The following is a 20,108-nucleotide window of genomic DNA, read 5'->3' on the forward strand; positions in this document are numbered from 1 at the left end:
TCATCGACGACCTATCTCAAGTCAAATCTAGGATCAGAAATCGAAATCATGAAAAGTATTGTTACTTTAATGCGTCAAGCTGGGTCGCCGATTACGAATCTCCAAATATTTTATGCCTATCTCAAGATATGAAATCCAGCTCAGAATTCAGAATTAAGAAAATAATTCAATAGGTTATTTTTGTTGTTACTTTTAGTAAGGAGTCTGGGTCACTGATTACGAATCTGTCTGTTATTATTTTTACCTATCTTGAGTCGATTTAGATGACGTGATTACAAATCATAAAAGTAGGAGAATTATTCAATTATAAGATACCTTTTAAAAGGAAGTCAGGGTCGCTGGTTACGAATTCGCAATTATATTTAGCCTATCTTAAGTCGTTTAAGATTTCAAATAAGCCTCATTATTCGAACTAATGAAAGTAGGTCAGTAGGTTGATATGTATAAACATGTTCATAAGAAGTCAAGGTCACTAATTACGAATCTGCAGTTGCTTTTTACCTACCTTAAGTCTTTTCAGATACCATATCAAGGCTCAGAATTCGAAATCATGAGATCAGGTCAATAGGTCAATATTATTATGACATTTAATAGGTCGTAAGAGTCTCTGATTAAGTATAGGCATTCATTTTTGACCTATCTCATAAAGCTTTCGATGACCAAATGCAGGCTCATAGTAGGAAATGATAAAAATAGGTCAAACGGTAAAATTTCTTTTAGTTAGAAGGCAGGGTCACTTATTACGAATCTGCAAAATATTATTGACAAGTAGATTTAGATGTTAAACCAAACTCAGAGTTCGAAATCATGAAGGTAGGTCAATCGGTTAATATTGATATAACTTATAATCGGATGTCAGGGTCGCTGATTACGAATGTGCAATTATTTTTGCCAGTAGGTCGATTGGTCAAATTTCTTGTAACTTCTAGTATTACTGATCTCCAGCCGTTTTAGATGTCAAATCTCATAACAAGAAATTGCAAAAGTAGGTAAAACGTAAAATATGATTTTGCTTTTAGTAGGAAGACAGGGTATCTGGTTACGACTTTTTCCAAATCTTTGCTTAAGATAACAGATCAAGGATCAGAATTTGAGCATGTTTTAAGTCGAAACTTTTAAATCTTTTATTAAGATATAAGGCCTGTGAATATGAGTTTTGAGGGTTTTTTTTATCTATCTTTAGTCGTTTAACATTAAAAATTCAAAATCATAAATGTAGGTCAGTAGGTCAAAATTATTATGACTCATAATAGAGAGAGTGTCGCTCATTACGAATCTTTATTGACATTTCACTTATCTCTAGTTGTTTTAGGTGTCAAATCCAAGTTCAAAATACAAAATTAAGGAAGTGGATTAATAAGTCAAAATATTTATATCTTTATGGGAAGGAAAGGCAACGAGTCTGATGTTATTTTGACATATCTCAAGTTGTTTGGAATACTGAGATGTCAAATCCATGCTTAGAATTCGAAATTATGTAAGTAGGTCAATAGGTCAAATTTATAATGACTTTTAATAGAAAGTCAGTATATCTCATTACAAATATTGTATTAATTTTATTTCTGAAGTACTTTTTAATATCAAATCCGGACTAAGAATACGAAATCATGAAAGTATGTTAAGTCTGTGGTAACTTTTAGTAGGAAGTCAGGGTCGCTGATTACGAATCTGCAATTATTTTTTAACCTATATTAAGTCAATATAGATAAAGGTGGGCCGCTTGTGTAGTGATAACGCGCTCGACTGCCAATCCAGACGTCCGGGATTCGAATCACGGTCAAGCAACTGGACATTTCTGAAATGCTCTTGAGTGTCTCCCACCTGAATAAGAGCCTATACTGGTTCTTCCCAGGAAAGACGGCTTCGCGTGTATCGGTGCTGTACACCGGACACCTTCAAGAACCAGACTGTATATTCGCAAAGAGCTAGGCTAAGTTAGCCAAACAGGCCTGTGTCTGTCTGTTCTGTGGGCTTTATTTCACTCTGTCCTTCTGGTCAGATTGTTCTGTTTCTGTACTAGTAGAGGATGAATTTTGCGCCCTGTGTGGCTGCGTTTGCCATATGTAAAGCGTCTATGAACTTTTTTATCATGAAAAGGGCGCTATATAAATCTGGTATAATAATAATAATAATAATAAATAAAAACGCTCAGAATTCAAAACCATGAAAAATGTCGATGATTACGGATACGCAATTATTTTTGATTAATCTCAAATCGTTTTATATTTAAAATCCACCATTAAACCCCTCGAAATAGGTAATAAAGGTCAAAATTGTTATAACTTGATGAAGAAGGCAGTTCCGCTGATTAGGAATCTGATGTTGTTTTTTTAAATATCTCAAGTCGTTTGTGATGTCAAATCCAGGCTCAGAATTCGAAATAATGAAAGAAGGTCAATAGGTCAAATTTATTATGAATTTTAGGAGAAACTTACGACCCAACTGTTTTGAGACATACCGCATGTTTAGTGTTCAACCCGTTTACAGTTGGACACTACGCTTCCCTCTTTGATTGTGTCTGACGGAAGAGGGGGAAGACTCTATGATAAGCAGTTTATAAATCCGACCAGGACTGAACTGTTTTGATATTTGTCTTCTGGCATGTTTCGTCGGGCCCTTAAGGGTGTTTCTCTTGCTCTGTCTTCTGAAAAGACATTGAGTACATACGTTTTTGGTTCTTAAGGTTTGCTTTTTATATATTTATACACGAGCATTTTTGTGTTTTACATGCCATGCCTTTTTGTTTCCATTACGTGTGTAAGAGATTCACCTGGAGGGGATTACTTTTATTTACACTGTCCCGTGTCTTTTGAACATGGAGGGGGTAAGAGTGAGGTTGGATGCGCACCATAAACCGGTTTAAGCTCCCCAGTGGTGTTTTTGCAACTGACAGTTCCAAGGCGGTGCCCCACTGTGTTCCTTTGTTTGTTCGTTTTGTCCTGATGTGTTGGCTTTGTGTGTGTGTGTGTGTTCCTTTGTTTGTTCGTTTTGTCCTAATGTGTTGGCTGTGTGTGTGTGTGTGTGTGTGTGTGTGTGTGTGTGGTGCACGCGTCTGCGTGCTGTGGGTTTCGTTTTGAGGAGGCTGCGTCTTTGGTGCGTGGCATTCCCTGTTTGATATTTGTCTTTGTTTTTATTTTTGACATTAAAAATCTCAAATTATTGCTGACCTACGTGATGTCCTTTTAGATATCAAATCCAGGCTCATAATACTAAATAATGAAAGGTCAGCAGGTAAATTCTTAGGTAGCTTTTTAATAGGAAGTAAGGCCGCTGGTTACGTGTCGGCAAATATAGTTTAATTGTTTTGGGTTTATCTCCGTTTATCAACAGTATTTCAGTCACGTAACGGCGGGCAGTTAACCTAACAAGTGTTCCTGGATTCTGTACCAGTACAAACCTGTTCTCCGCAAGTAACTGCCAGCTTCCCAACATGAATCAGTGGTAGAGGACTAATGACTTCAGACACAATGTCGTTTATCAAATAGTCACGGAGAACATACGCCCCGCCCGAAGATCAAACTCGCAACCCCGCGATCCGTAGACCAAACGCTCTACCTACTTAGTTAAGCAGGCGGGCGCAAATATATTTTAACTATCTCAGTTCGTTTCAGATGTACACTCAAGCCTCATAATATCAATATAAATTTTCATAGGATGTCAGGATCTTTGATTACGAATCTGCTATTATTTCTATCTATTTTAATTAGTTTCGAATGTCATATCAAGGTGAAAAGATAAAAAATGTTATGTTTTTTATACATCATAGTCTCTGATGACGAATCTGCAATTATTGTTGACCTTTCTCAAGTCGGTCTTGATGTCAAATCTAGGCACAGTGTACGAAATGATGAAAATAGGTCGATGGGTAAAAATTCTTACTACCTCTAGTTGGAAGTCAGTGTCACTGATTACGAATCTGCATTTTCTATGTCCTATCTCAAATCGATCTACATGTCAAATCCATTCTCATAAATCGAATTTATAAAAGTAGGTCAATAGGTAAAATATTGATATAACTTCTAATAGGGAGCCAGGTCGTTGATTACTTAATGAAATAATTAATTTTGATCTATCTTTTTCATTTCAAATTCCATACCCTGGCTCAGAAATCAAGATCATGAAAGTACGTCAAAAGTTTAAAAGTAGTTTGACTTTCAACAGGGCGTCAGGGTCGCTGTCTACGAATCTGATATTAATTTTGACCTATCTCATTTCGTTTTATATGTTAACTCCAGGCTAAGATACGAAAACATGAAAATACGTCAACAGGTGAATATTGTTTTATCTTTAAATAGGAAGTCAGTGTCACGCATTACGAATCTGTAATTATTGATGACCTGAAATCATTTTAGATTTCACTTTCAGGCTCAGAATTCAAAATCGTTAAAGTAGGTTAAAAGGTGATAATTGTCACAACTAAGAATAATTACGGATCTGGAGTTATGTTTGCCATATCTCAAATCGTTTCAGATGACAAATCCAGGCTCAGAATTTGAAATAATGACAGCAAGTCAATACGTCAAAATTATTGTTACTTTCAGGAGAAAGTCAGGATCACGAATCTGATGTTATTTTTGACCTGTTTTATGTCGTTATATATGTTAGATATAAGCTAAGATTTCAAATCATGGCTTAGAATGAATGCATATCAAAACGCCAAAATTGTTATAACATTTATTAGGTAGTAAGCTCGCCTAGATTAACGGTAGATTACACGATATGTGTTTTGATGCTGCTTTATACACATATTCGAGTTGTATCACTATTTTCTACTGGTTCAAAACCTGCATACATGTTAAATTCTTTGTCATCATGTCTCAGAAATCAGTAGTGACATTTTAGTCCTAATAACCGATTGGGAGAGAGAAGATATACATTATGTCCTTCGAAGTTAACTTGATCTCGAGGATACAACTAATTTATGGAGTTTGTGTGCATCAAAGGAAATGATTAAATGCGGAACAGTTTGCTTTCTTAAACGAGAGATAGGCGAGGATAATAGTTCACACTATCAATTATTTTAAGTAGAGATAAACTTACGAGCCAATTACAAACGCAATATACCAGACAAATTCCAGCAACAACACCTCTAGCAGTACAAATGTATGTATACATTTATATATATTTAGTATCTACAGATTTGCTTGGCAACCATGTGAAGCAAATTAAATATAATATTTCTGCAAATACCTTAATACGTTATAGGTTTTCCTTTTTGTAATCAACAGATTGCACCATATGTGATAAAATGGCAAAATGTTTGAAAAACATTGCAGTTGGTTTAACTATCGCGGCCTTAAACGTAGCTTATCACAAAATTATGATGACAAGTGGAAACACGTGTACACCTACTCTTGTGATGCAGTCAAACACCGTTAGAAATACTGAAAGCGTGACGATATTCAATGTTATATTAGAACAAAGGAATAATTTATCAAAAATTCTGAACAAGAAACAACAGGAAGTCGGACAGGAAGTATGCAAGGTATGTAATATTTATTACACTTAACTCTTTCGGGCCTTAATGTTTGTGCTAGCAATCCGTCTGCGTTATTTGTTGGGGTGCTTATGCTCCCGTGAAGCCCCCCCCCCCGCACCTCCCCCCACCACACACTTACCTTTATTTGTTTTTGCATTGGCTTTTATAGGAAGCGTAGAGAGTATGAGGTTTTGCGTAATTAAACGAATTTTATATTCGCTTTATATTTAGAAGTCTCAAAAAAAAAAAAACAAGCATCTAACAGAGAAATAAACTATATCTGTCATAGAATCAGAGACAGTCAAAGAAAAAACAACAACATACAGTCCACTTGTAGAAACAAGCGGTTTGTCTCAAAACAGTCCGGTTGGCTATAGCCCCTCTCAAATAAACATATATAAAAATTACACAAAAGTTTTTAAAAAATGACACGAACAAGATCTTTCAACGTTTATAAACAACATTTAAATAAAAACAGTTTTTAGAAACTCCTTATTGCATAGATTTCTTCTATTACAGTAACTGTTAAATCACTATTCTAAATAACAAAAGCAGGGGTAAGCAACATGTTATGCAGTTTAGGTTGCGCTTTTGCCATACATTAATTACTTTCACTGAAATTCTAAATATTAAAAAGTAATGATTTCCTGGTAGCGGAGAACGCATCAAACACGGTTTAAGCCATACATCGCAAAGCAGAGCTTTGACAGAGGTCTGATATATCAATGTAATCAAATACTTTAAAAGATTCTTTGTACGGCCTAGTTTAAAGTAATAAACTAGGGTTTAAAGTGGAATACATAATTTCCTTGTTTTAACAGGTCAGATAAGACTTAAAACCAATTTAGCTGGTTGTCTGTTAAACTATGGGTTTTAGTGACCTTAAACCGTAGTATAAGACTTAAAACCACGGTTTAAACATTATTGTGCATACCGCACTTAAAACTATGATTTTAAGAGGTCTTAAACACTAGGTTAAACAGTTTAATCTATAGTTTAAGGCATTGAGGTGCATTCCGAATGCCATAAATAATTTCCCATGAACACTCTGAATCAGAACCTGTTATTATTTATCTGCGTTTTATTCCTCGTATATTTTACTGAGATAATAAGATAATATCATGTGTGCTTGATATGCACTTGTCTCCGTCTCCATGTAAGACGTTGTACATAAACGATATTTTTCTTTTATTTGCGGGGTGGGGGGAGGGGGGGGGGGCAAAACCAATTTAAAATGTCTTCATATAGTACTTTTTGCGTTCAAAAGTAAACTTATCATTCATATATAATAATGTACCCCAGATGTAATATATTATGTGCTTGAGATAGTAAGTAGATTGTATTTGTTTGTTTTGGGTTTCACGCCGTCTTTCAACAGTATTTCAGTCATGTAACGGCGGGCAATTAACATAATTAGTGTTCATTGATTCTGTACCAGTACAAATCTGTTCTCCACAAGTACCTGCCAACTTCCCCAAACAAATCAGAGGTGTAGGATTAATGATTTCAGACACAATGTCGTTTATCAAATCGTCGCGGAGAACACGCCCCGCCTGAGGATCGAACTCACGACCCCGATTTGAGATGATTTTCATCCGAGATAATTAATCTGCAAAATGAGGGTCGATATACGAGAGTGTATGGTCTCGTATATTTCGAAAATACGGGAGTATACGAGATGTATATCACAAATTTAGGGACCTAATATAGGATCCAGTATTTGGAACATCTAGTGTACGGGAAGCCCGTATATTTCATGTATATACCGGATCCGTATACGTATCCCGAATATATATAATATATATATATATATATATATATAAAATATATATATATATATATATATATATATATATATATATATATATATATATATATATATATATATCCCTAATATATATGAAATATTCCAGTTATTATTTTTTCAACAAAGATTTTATTTCTCGTTTTCGAATGGTCTTAGATCTTTTCCCCGTATACTTCCCCGTATATTAGAATAGACGGAACAAGTATTCGAGTCTGTATATTCCGGATATACGTAGCCCAGGAAACACACCACTTTCTTTCAACGTTGATATCACGTCTTTTCCTGACGTTGTAAAGACGTTGCTTTTTGTTGATTATGAAAGGTGCATTTACGTCTTTACACAACGTGAGAAAGATGTCTTTTTTGCAACGTTGGAAAGACGCCTTTTTCACAACTTTGATGAAACGTTGTTTTCTGGTTGATAATGAAAGGTGTGTTGACATCGTATTTGCAACGTTGAAAGCCGTCTTTTTCACAACACTGGACAAACTTTGTGTCTTTGGTTGATACCGAAAGGTGCGTTGACGTCTTTTTTGCCACCTTGGAAAGACGCCTTTTTCACAACGTTTGAAAGACGTTGTTTTTCTTTGATACTGAAATGTGTTTGTCGTGTATTGCAGTGTGGTAAAGACATAGTTTTCACAATGTAGTTTCGCCGTCTAAAAGTACATAAGAAACAATAGTCTAGGGTTTTATACAAGAGTGTATAGAAAAACAGAATAGTCACAAGACGTATCACTTATTCTATCAAAAATAAATTTTGTTGATGTGTGTAATCTGTAATAAGAGCTATTCAGTGACAACAGCAGCCGATCGAGTATTCAATAGCTTTCTAACAAAAATATTTCATCAATGAATACAACGCCATACAATAGTGTAAATGAACCGCGTCATAGCATATAATAGTTAAAGCTGTCGTAGAAGCAGCATGTTGAATATTTCAAAGCTGTATGGTGAAAAGAGGCATTATCTTAAAAAAATTGTTTAAGAAAATGCATTGATTTATAGCCATTAATGAGTGAAATTGCCTGGAATTCCTTAGAAAGGGGGCATAATTAAGAACTATCGGTTTCTTACATTCAAGTTTAAAGCTCAGCTTTTAAGTGATAACAGACATAAAGTAAAAGTACATCAAAACTTTTTAACAGAAATCTGATTTTTGATGCAGACAGAAAACACACAGGATAGCTTTGCATATAGTTTGTACAGTCGAGTCAAACACTGAAATCTACTCACTCACAGTTTGGGTGATTTGTTTTAAAATGTTCATTTCAAATAGTTTAGCACAAAATGCATATTTGACACAGAAATTTGTTTTAAAACGGTTGAGAATAAAATTTAGATACTGGTGAAAAACAGAAGGAATGTAAATTTTCTGCAATGTTTCAAATTTACTACATTCTGCACAAGATGTATCGTTATTTAATAGAATATCTTGCTAAATCATGTAAATATGTTTGTACCTCAGTCGCTTTCATGTTACTCATTTTTTATGGATTTTTGAGACCTAAAATATTTAAGAGGGATTTTGTACCTAAGCTTGGTGAGAAATTTATCAGTCAGAATAATTATCATATTCATTACCACTTTGACATCAGTTTAGTCCGAACAATAGTCAGTAAGTCAACAGTTCGAAATGAAATAACAATATATTTTCAAGAAAAAATTTAAAAGGCGATGACAACTAGCAACAAGTGTTCGAAGTTTCAAAACATATATCAAAAAGTTTAGATTAAACCTACAAAAATATTAACCGCGAAAAGTTCTAATGTGTCTCAATATGATGTTTCTACTTCAAAAGTAAATTGAGGAGTTTTTCCGTATTCTTCATATAACCTAACGACTTTTCAGTGCGATGCAACGTCTTCCAATGGCACCGGTTTTACATTATTTATTTGATAACTCGTATGCATAAAATGAACACAATTCAACAGCTCATAACTTCAATCATTTTAATTAGGCAGCGTTAATTCAAAATAATATACGCTGACCTTTATATAGTTTAGCGATAAAACTGATAATATGCGATGATATAACAGTTTAAAAACGATCACAAATGCTATATTGTTGAGACCCAGAAAAGGGTCTATTAAGGTTTTAAATTAGTTTTAAAGTCACGTTTTGAAGTTTTACGTCATTAAAATTCCTTATCTTATATCCGTTTCTGAAATTATAGTTCTATAACACTACTACAGATAATTTGAAAATGTCATTGTGACACGTTCAACAAAAAGGCCTCTACTGACGCTAAATTTCTCGGTTACTAGATTGAATGAAAGGCATACCCAATCAAAATCGCTGGAACAAACCAATTTACGCACTAATGAAAACGAAAGATAAAAATGTTTGGTTACCGGCTACTTATAGGAAATACACAATACGCCGGGCTAAAGTAGGGTGTGCTTGAATTAAATCTTTTAATCGAATTAAAATAAACCTGAAAGTAGAATATAGTGATTATATGAAACATATAGCGCGTTTGATATGTATCTAAAAACAGTAGGCTTCTGATTTGCTATAGTCATTCAATCAGAAGAGCAATATGTGGTATTTTTGAAAGTAGAATATGGTGATAATATAGACTTCGTTAATTATAGGGTCTGATTGAGTTCAGAAAGTCAACAGTAGGGTCCTAAGTCGATTGTCGGGCCACGAAGTGGAAAAGGCTACCAACTGTTCTTTTTACCATTTCACCTACGGTCTAATACGCTTCTGATTAGTTATCATCTATTACATTAGAGTAATATGTGTCTTTTTTACATAGAACATAGTTATTATATAAAAATATAGCGTATTGAACATGGTTATTATAGAAACGTGATTAATTTTAGGGTCTGATTGAGTTCGAAAAGTCAACAGTTGGCTCCTACGTCGATTGTCGGGCCGCGAATTGAAAAAGTGAGTCTTTTGGCACCAAACTGATTTTTGCCATTTCACCAACGTTCTAGTACGCTTCTGATTTGTTATCACCTATTCCATCAGAAGAGTATTTATTTATTTATTTGGGTTTTACGGCGCACCAACACAGTATAGGTTATATAGATATTAGAAAATAATATGACACAGTTTGTATCTAATCAGTCTTGTCGTGTATTAATAACAACCTGATTTCAGTAAAAACATTTAATGTCTTTTCAATACATGTTTATAATACATTCATATGATGTAATGATAACAAAGTGAATAAAATACAATACGATAAGAACTACGTTTAATGTTATTCACATAAGGCGGTTTTTTTCAATTATTTTACTGCCTGATCATATGTATAAAAGTGTATTGTTCATTGATAAAAATCTGATAAATGCAAAAGAAATTACAGTAGGTTCATTTTAAATTGTCTATTTAAATCAGTTTATAACAAGAAACTATCGGTAAAACCAATGCATGTTACGCAAAATATCTAAAACTATTTCATATTTAACGCACAAGAGCGGAATTCATTGACTGGGCAAACTATTTGTTTTAGCAGTAAAACTTACAAAAAATGTTTCTCGGAACACCAGCAGTTAGTTCTAAGAGAAAAATAATATAGTATATAATAAATGGAGTTATTACATTCTTGTTTCTATTCCCCGTTAAGTAACTATGGTACCGACAGGTCAGTATTTCCATACACTGACGCCTGCATTTCATATCGGATGCGCGACGTATTTTTTAATTTAATGTGTGTCATTGCATAAATTCTTTTTTTAGTTCAGTATTGTCAATCATTCAGGCTATTTAACAAATTCGAAATATTTACATTATATTTATACTTGTAGATACGTATGAAATCAAAATGTTATTATCTATGGATCAATAAATATGCATTCTTTAACGGAAAAATATTGCGTTGCTAAAATCGCGCAATATTTCTGTTGCAGAACTCGTGCATATTTCTCGTAACCTGTAACTATAGTACATTAAATTAAATGAATAAAGGATAATAACTCGAAACTGGACCGAATCCTATTATTATGGACAGAAGCTTCTCTCGAAGTTTCGCTTAATTCCAGTCAGTGGTGCCGGACAAGAATTGCGATATGGACGGAGGAAGTAGCGATATATTGAATGAACAGTATACTGATAAGTCTTTCACATGTATTACTTGTAGTTCCGGCATACAGGACAGAGCTTTCTATTTTTGTTCAATGGTGCCTTCAAAACTCGTATTATATGAAACTTGTCTACACATTTTCATACCTTACTGTAGGAACATAATGCTTAAAAATAGTTCATAAGTTTTCATTCATTTCCGTCTTCTGATTTTAGGAAAACAAGACTGTACGAGTATCCAACGCGTTCGAAACTGTTTAAGTGGCATATGGACAGAGCCTTGTTACCGCCTGAACCGGAAACCGCAAAATTACGATCGCCAACAAAGATTGCAATATCTAAATCAGTGCAAAAGTACTTAAAATAGTTCCAGATGACTAATAAACAAGCTCTATCGCAATGACTGAATGTTTACGATATAACTTCGGATACGCTTTAGAATTGATATATCTTAGGGATATCGGAAAAAATGCATGTTTCCTCTTTAATGACCGACGCTTATGTTTTCTTTCTGATTTTATAAGCGTTTGCTGAAATAAAATCCAGGAATACAAGTATACTATGCATGCTACAACAATTACATTAATAAATATTCATAAACAACTTGCAACGTTTGGCTGTTCAAAAACCTTATCACTTATGAAAACGGTAGTCGAAAATGGAGATAACTGTTTAAAGAAGTGAAACGGAGTTATCCAATTTGAAAATTGCATGTCATCTCATCACAATGAACATGTGAGTGAAGTTTCAATCCAATCCAACAAGCTTAAATAAAATCTTAACCAAATAGGACATAGAATTACTTAGATTCAATCTCTATATAATATGTAGAACGGCGATGATTATCGGTCATAAATGAACGTTTTTTGAATTCTGCAATATTGTTTTTAATACAGATATAACAGACAACAAGAGTTTCCATTTACAACATATTAATTTGAATCAGTCAGAAACATATTAATTTGAATCAGTCAAAACGTCACCATTTTTATAATTGCCAAATGCAAATGACGTAAATACAACAGTGTACATGAAAGAATGTTGAAACGATAACCGAAAATAAACAAATGTAATACGTCTAACTATGACACTTCTGTCGTAAAAATCTTACTGTCTTACAATATCTATACTTTTACAACAACTTGTAACATATTTATCTAGCACCGTATAAACAGTCACTCTTCTATAATACTGGCTTCACTTTCTGAATCTGACAAATCTATTGGCTCTGGTATTTTGCTAGCATCAGCGAGATATTCTCCCCAGTTTTGAACTCCATAAATGTTACTCTCTAAATGTCGCGCATAACTAAGATACCAAACAACAGAGGCAATGTGAGAACACATGCCGACAACACGTTCTCCGGCACGACATTTACAGTACCATGCAATAATATCAGACGACGAATATCTGATCCATAGAAGATATTTCCTTGACGACGTATGACGACTTTGAATCCAAACGCGTAACAAGTCATTGTCGTCTACATGTACCTGTATATCACAGTTGCCATCTAAATGCTCTTGTATGTAGCTCGAAGACATTTTCAGTTGATATACGCCACATGTCAATGAGCGTAGTTGCTCCTCGGTGAACCTCGGAAAATTGTCAAGTACAACATCACTTACCGGTTTCCAGAGTGCAGACCTTCTTTCAACATTATTTGCTTCAACATAAGACTTCAAAATGTTACCACCAGATGATAATGACAGCATCCTCGAAGCCAAACGAGTGTCACCATCTTCACTGTGAGGAGAGCATAGTGGCTGGAAATACTTATTCGAAAGCGCACATACTATTCTCAGGTAGTCTCCAATGTATGGAATTTGATTAGTTGGCAGAACGTAATTGAAATACTTCCAACTTTTAATTCGGGCATTTGCTGATTCAACTACCCAACGAATCTGTAAGATATAACACAAAACATGCACAAAGAATGTAAAAAGAAAGGTAAGTTAATGAAGTAGATCACCAGTCAATTTTTACGATCTGTATTTGAAAAAAAAAACCTACTTACTCGTACTTAAGAAAGTGCTTATATAGTCCCAATTACGAAATATAATGGCGATGGTAATTAAACCTCATGGACTTGACTTAGAATGTACTATATCAATTACTTTTAAAACTTAATGAATATTACATTTGAGCAGCGCCATGAGAAAACCAACATAGTGGCTTTGCGACCAGCATGGGTCCTGACCAGCCTGCACATCCGCGCAGTCTGGTCAAGATCCATGCGCTTTGAAAGCCAACAGCATGGATCCTGGCCAGACTGCGTGGATGCGCAGGCTGATCTGAATCCATGCTGGTCACAAAGCCGTTATATTAGTTTTCTCATGGCGCAGCTCATTTAATTAAGATATTTAATTCATGATGTGAAAATCTACTAGTAGCAGACGACACGTATGCATAGACGTAATAATTAATGCATACAGTACTGTTAGTTTTAAACAGTTTAGAATGGGTTTAAAAGCAAAGATAGTTCTTCCGTTAACATGTATATGTACGTACATATAATAATAAACATCTGCTGAAAATGGCAGATGATCCCAATCAAACGATATTTGCAGTTTCAGTTTTACAGGTAGAGTTTATAAAGAAAGACTAGTGAATTACCTGCAAACGCGTTGAAATTACAAAGGAAATATACAGCGTACCTGTACATGTATGACCGCATTTTCCCCCTACATATTTAATATATGTATAATATATAATAATAATGTAATACGATATTACATGAGTTTTATAAACGTGTATTAATTGCTTTATCTAATATCATCATAACTTAAATGTGTCTAACTCGGCACTAAGGCTTACATTATAAACTCATTTACTGTATTTTCAGTTATATTTGATGCAAAATTGACTTTCCATATAGTAATAAAACCGACTAGTATTTACCTTTGTAACAAATCTACTGTTGTTTGCATCTTCACAAGGCATCTGCTTCTGACCTTTATTGATAAACGATGGCATCTCAGCTCTAATATCCAAATCCTCCAGAAGTGACAGAGAATCCCGAAAACCCCTATCAACTACAAATACATCATCTTCTTGTACGAAGTTTCTGATTTCCTCTGTATTTGTTTTTAACATATGATTTAGAATGGACGCATCATTATTTTTTGAATCAGCAAAGTAAGGGCCCATGATAGTGACAAAATATCCTGTTGTCGTTACTATAACCATGGGCTTAATTAAGGGACGACCTTTGTGCATTGAATAAGTACGTCTTTGAAAGCTGAAGTTGTTGCTCTTTTGGATGTATACGTATGTGCCATCAAGAACGAGTATCAGTTGTCCATTGTTCGCGTTAAACAAAGACTTTGCTAACGGTCTGGTATGGTTGTTTATTATATCTTCCTTTGTCAGGCTTTCAATACCGAGGTACAAAGGAACAAATCCTCTCATCAGAGCATGTCTGGCAGACGAAATGGCACGTCGGATGCTTGATCTGCTAATTCCAAACAGTGTTGACAGTAACTTGTTTGATAAACCTGACTTCATCTTTAACAGAAATATACCAAGTGTAGTACGTGCAGATCTGACTGGTGTATTTCGGAGTTTGTCTGCTATGTGGCGAAAAACATCATCAAACTGAGTATGGTTTAAACCAGTCAAGCTTTCATAATCAGAGTCTTTCAAATAATCAAAATCAAGTTTGTTTTGTCTGCTGTGACACACTTCCCGCATTTGTGTAAGAAGTTTAAGAATGAATGTCCTGTTTACATAAGCATTTTCTATGACTGGCACATTTTCCAAAGAAGTGGCACTGAGAAGTCCTTCATACAGATGGACAGGACAACATCTAGAACCAGCAGGTATTAGTATATTCTGTTCCAGAAATACACTGAATCTGGCATCAGACGACAGAACAACAAGCTTCGGACCCGGTCGCTTGCACACTAAACATCGAGAATGAGTTTTGCTTGTAGTTTTCAAATTTAAACTTACTGATGGTGGACTAACTGGAGTACTTTTGCTCATTGGTTGTGTTGTTGATGGAATATATTCTGGATCTGACCGATTGTTTCCATTTCTTTTGTAAGTCACTGTTTCTGCCACATAATACTTGTGTCTGCACTTGTTACATATATAATGTCACTTTCTTTGGTCTCAATAAACAATCTTCTCTGTAGATATTTCTTAATGTCTTTGTTTATTGACCTTCGTTCTTTTGGTTTTGTTCTTTTTTGACACACAGCACATGGATAAAACTTTGGCATTCTGAAAAAAAAAAAAAATAACGTCCACATTAGTGAATATTCGTAAAATTATGCACATATTAGCATCCTTTAAAAGCAGCAAGTGAAATTGTTAATTTTATTTATTATGAAGCATTGTAACAGTTGGTTTTGTTTTTTGTTTTGTTTTGTTTTTAACATAAAAGCGTTAAAATCCGTGTGTTCAATGATTAATACGGTGTGAGAATGATTCAGTGGTAACTATCTGCCTACGGAAACAGGGACCATGAGTTCGAGCTCCCGCAACTCTTATTAAATGAATAACATTGGAAAAAGGGAGTCCAGTGTTAACTTGATTTACACTGTTATGCTTAAGAACCAGTTAATGACTCTGAAATTAAAGCGTCCTCGTTACCGTATTTTACGCACCATCGTCATACTAAGGTAACAAACAGTCTTCTGGAAACTCCTGTTATCGGGTACCTATTGCGATTTTAAATAAGCTAAAAATCAATGATCAATTATTTTCGGTCATCTATTGTTTGCGGTCACGTTGATACCCTCTCAATAAGCTCCGCAGAAGACACTGTATACAAATTCCAGAGGTTCAAGAAAGACGGATGTTCATTGTATTTTAAACATACAATTTATATCAACCACTAATTCATGCGGGGAAGTTATCAGTTTCTATAAAACATTATATCATTACGTTGTTTTTCTGTAAAACATTCTATCTATGATGGCATTATCTTTGTAATATTTAGATTAAAATGCATTTTATTGAATTTGAAATAAACAGTGAAAATAAAAAAAAACAATAAAAAAATATAAAAAGTCAAAATTCGATCTTCGGTCTTTCAGTTCTTGAGACAGTGACGTATCCACTGTGCTAATTTTCTGTTACAAAAGTGGTCCATGGAATTATATAAGAACAGAAGCATGTTACTATTTTAAGCAGTCTATATTTAGTTTAGTAAATATTGACTGAAAGTGGGCGAAGTATTTTGACAATTACAATTCGTCTGTTCAAGAAGCCATCATTTATGTATACTTAAAAAGGTAATTTTGCAATTCAGATCAGTAAATTTTTCCATTACGGTGCGATGGCTTAAATAAATCGTCTTTGGTTTCATTTTCATCGATGGTTTCATTTTGATTTTTTGATTAGTGTCAAATAAATCTACTCACTTGATCAGTGGATGATTTTTTTCTGGCTACAGAGGGTCCATAGTAATTCAGTAAATCACATCTCTTCAGAGAAATCGTTGTAGATTCGAGCGAAGATTACGATATATTTTTTACCCTCTCATGTTGCTAGGTAGAGTGTAAACAATGCAATGTTGTTGTTGTTGTTGTTGTTGTTGTCTTGGTGGTTGTTGTTGTTGTTGTCGTCAGCTACCAGGGTATTTATTCCGTTGAATTGATCAACATAGTAAAGAATAATAACAGACAATATTGTGTGGTAAAAATTTATTGCTTCTAATCTAGATTTCTTTATAAAATATCAAGCACATTTCACAACCATCTACGTAATCCTTGGATTTACCAGTGCATTGAACACTTTTCGTTGGACACCAGGGGACATAAAAATTAATGTTTCACTATCAGCACAGGCTTCGACCACACAAATTTAAATATATTTTTGAATTAAATAGGTTTGTTAATTTAAAGAAGAAGGAAAATTTGTGGTCGAGGCCTGTGCTCCGTATGATTTTTTTGATTAAAAGATGCGAAACCGATATATATCGGAACACTTTTTCTCTATTGAGGTCCTATCAAGGGAGTATAATTTTTTCCTTTCAAAGAAAAGATGATTTTAGCTCCAATTTACAGTTCACAGAGAAATGTCACAAACACCTACATTTATAAAGTAAAAGAATAAATAAACTAGAATATTTCAAAAACTTGATAGTTATTGCCAAATTCAGAAATACATGAAATATATGAAATTCTGAGATTTCTCAAATGTTTCTTTTTCTTTGATTTTTTTTTACAAACAAAACAACAAGTTTTACAATATGTCTGGCCAATGAAATGCAAAGATTTAAAACCAATGCAGAAATTTGTTGGGTACTTTTATCTGGGGAACACATTTTCTAAAACAGAAGTTTTAGTGTTTCAGTCAGCGAGGTGCAGAAAGGGAATCAAAATAGTAAAAATAATAATAAACAAATTTAAATGAAAATGATATATAAATTTTAATGATAAACTATGCGATAAAACAGTTATAATATGTAGTGCTCGTGTGTTACCAGGATATATCAGAGCTAGGGGTACATCTCGTTATTTTTCTCTTCACATATCTGTCTCGGCCTACCGGCCTCGACGATATGTGCAGAGAAAAATACCCTCGATGTACCCCTAGCTCTGATATATCCTGGTAACACACTCTCACACATACTATAACTATTACATATTAACATATGCGTCTTCTATTAGCAACTTTAACGACACATTTAAACCTACTTGTTGATAGAATTATTATAAATATATTATGAATGTTTTATATGACAGTAAAGTTGGTAGGCAGTTGGTAGTTGGTAGTTGAACATTCGAATAACCAACTACGTACTAGTTGCCAGTTGGTTATTCAAAATGTATAAGCAAGTCTGATTACCTTTTAAAACATACTGATGAAAAATCATTCTTATCCATGTTTTGTTCTTTAATATTAATCTTCATTTCTTAAAATGCATTCAGCAGTCTCAAAAAGTACCTTGACAGCCAGTTGTCAATTCGCGATATGTTTCAGAAAAGCTTCTTTTTTCAGTTACAAATTGATAAAATCATTCAATATGACATTTTATATGGTCTTTCATATCAATATCTGACACTTTCAACCTAAAGATCAGTCTTGGAAACACTAAGGAGAGCCAGTTGCCGATTCGCGTGTGAATAATTATTCGACATTTTACATACAGTCAGTGTTTTGGTAGAACATTATAAAACATTTATTCTAACCCTTGTTTTGTTCTTTAATGATAATATTTATTCCTTTAAATGCATTCAGCAGTCTCAAAAGCACCAGGAGAGCCAGTTGACAGTTCGCGATATGTTTCAGAAAAGCCGATTTTTCAGACACATATAAATAAAATAATTCAATTTTACATACATTTTGTTCCTTTGTATCAATACCCGACACTTTCATCGTATAGGTCCGTCTTGGAAACAATCAGGAGAGCCAGTTGCCAATTCGCGTGCGAATAAACCAAATACATACTGGTAGGCAGTTGGTTATTCAACATTTTACAGACAGTCAAAGTTTTGGTTAAAAATGATAAAAAAAAATCAATCTACTCCTTGTCTCGTTCTTTAATGTTAATATCTATTCCTTTAAATGCATTCAACAGTCTCAGAATGCACCAGGAGAGCCAGTTGCCAATTCGAGATATGTTTCAGAAAAGTCGATTTTTCAGACACATATGCATAAAATAATTCAATTTTACAGATATTTTATTCTTTCATATCAATATCAGACACTTCCAACGTATAGGTCAGTCTTGGAAACACTCAGCAGAGCCAGTTGCCAATTCGCGTGCGAATAACCAACTGCCTACTGGTAGGCAGATGGTTATTCGACATTTTACTGACATTCATAGCTTTAGTAGAAAATGATAAAAAATTCATTCTTACCCTTGTTTTGTTGTTTTATGTAAGTATTTATCTTTCAAATGCATTCAACAGTCGCAAAACGCACCAGAACAGCCAGTTGCCAATTCGCGATATGTTTCAGAAAAGCCGATTTTTCAGACACAAATGAATAAAATAATTCTATTTTACATATATTTTGTTATTTCGTATCAATATCTGACACTTTCAACGTATATGTAAGTTTTGGAAACACTTAGGAGAGCCAGTTGCCAATTCGCGTGCGAATAACCAACTGCCTACTGGTAGGCAGTTGGCTATTCAGCATTTTACAGACAGTCATTGTTTAGGTCGAAAATAATAAAAAGTATCAATCTAGTCCTTGTTTCGTTCTTTAATATTAATATTTATTCCTTTCAATGCATTCAATAGTCTCAAAATGCACCAGGAGAGCCAGTTGCCAATTCGCGATATGTTTCAGAAAAGCCAAATTTTCAGACACATATGAATAAAATAATTCAATTTTACATATATCTTGTTCTTTCGTATCAATATCCGACCCTTTCAACGTATAGGTCAGTCTTGGAAACACTCAGGAGAGCCAGTTGCCAATTCGCGTGCGAATAACCAAATGCCTACTGGTAGGCAGTTGGTTATTCGTCATTTTACAGACAGTCATAGATTTGGTCGAAAATGATAAAAAATCAATCTTACCCTTGTTTTTTTAATTATAATATCTATTCCTTTCAATGCATTCAACAGTCTCAAAATGCACCAGGAGAGCAAGTTGCCAATTCGCGATATGTTTCAGAAAAGCCGATTTTTCAGACACATCTGATTAAAATAATTCTATTTAACATATATTTTGTTCTTTCATATCAATATCCGACAGTTTCAACGTATAGGTCAGTCTTGGAAACACTCAGTAGAGCCAGTTGCCAATTCGCGTGTGAATAACCAACTGCCTACTGGTAGGCAGTTGGTTATTCGACATTTTACAGAAAGCCATTGT

General features: G+C 34.2%; 1 protein-coding gene across 1 annotated transcript in view; it reads left to right on the top strand.

Moving 5' to 3' along the window:
• Window positions 1-4,773: 4,773 nt before the first annotated feature.
• Window positions 4,774-20,108, top strand: part of LOC128557915 (uncharacterized) — a 37,948-nt gene continuing 22,613 nt past the window's right edge. Inside the window, exon 1 of the mRNA XM_053546577.1 lies at window positions 4,774-5,485. Within this exon, the coding sequence (XP_053402552.1) occupies window positions 5,249-5,485 (237 nt within the window). The 5' untranslated portion in view covers window positions 4,774-5,248. The remainder of the gene's footprint in view (window positions 5,486-20,108) is intronic.

The sequence above is a fragment of the Mercenaria mercenaria genome, chromosome 6 (genome assembly GCF_021730395.1).
Source record: "Mercenaria mercenaria strain notata chromosome 6, MADL_Memer_1, whole genome shotgun sequence".
NCBI lineage: Eukaryota > Metazoa > Mollusca > Bivalvia > Venerida > Veneridae > Mercenaria > Mercenaria mercenaria.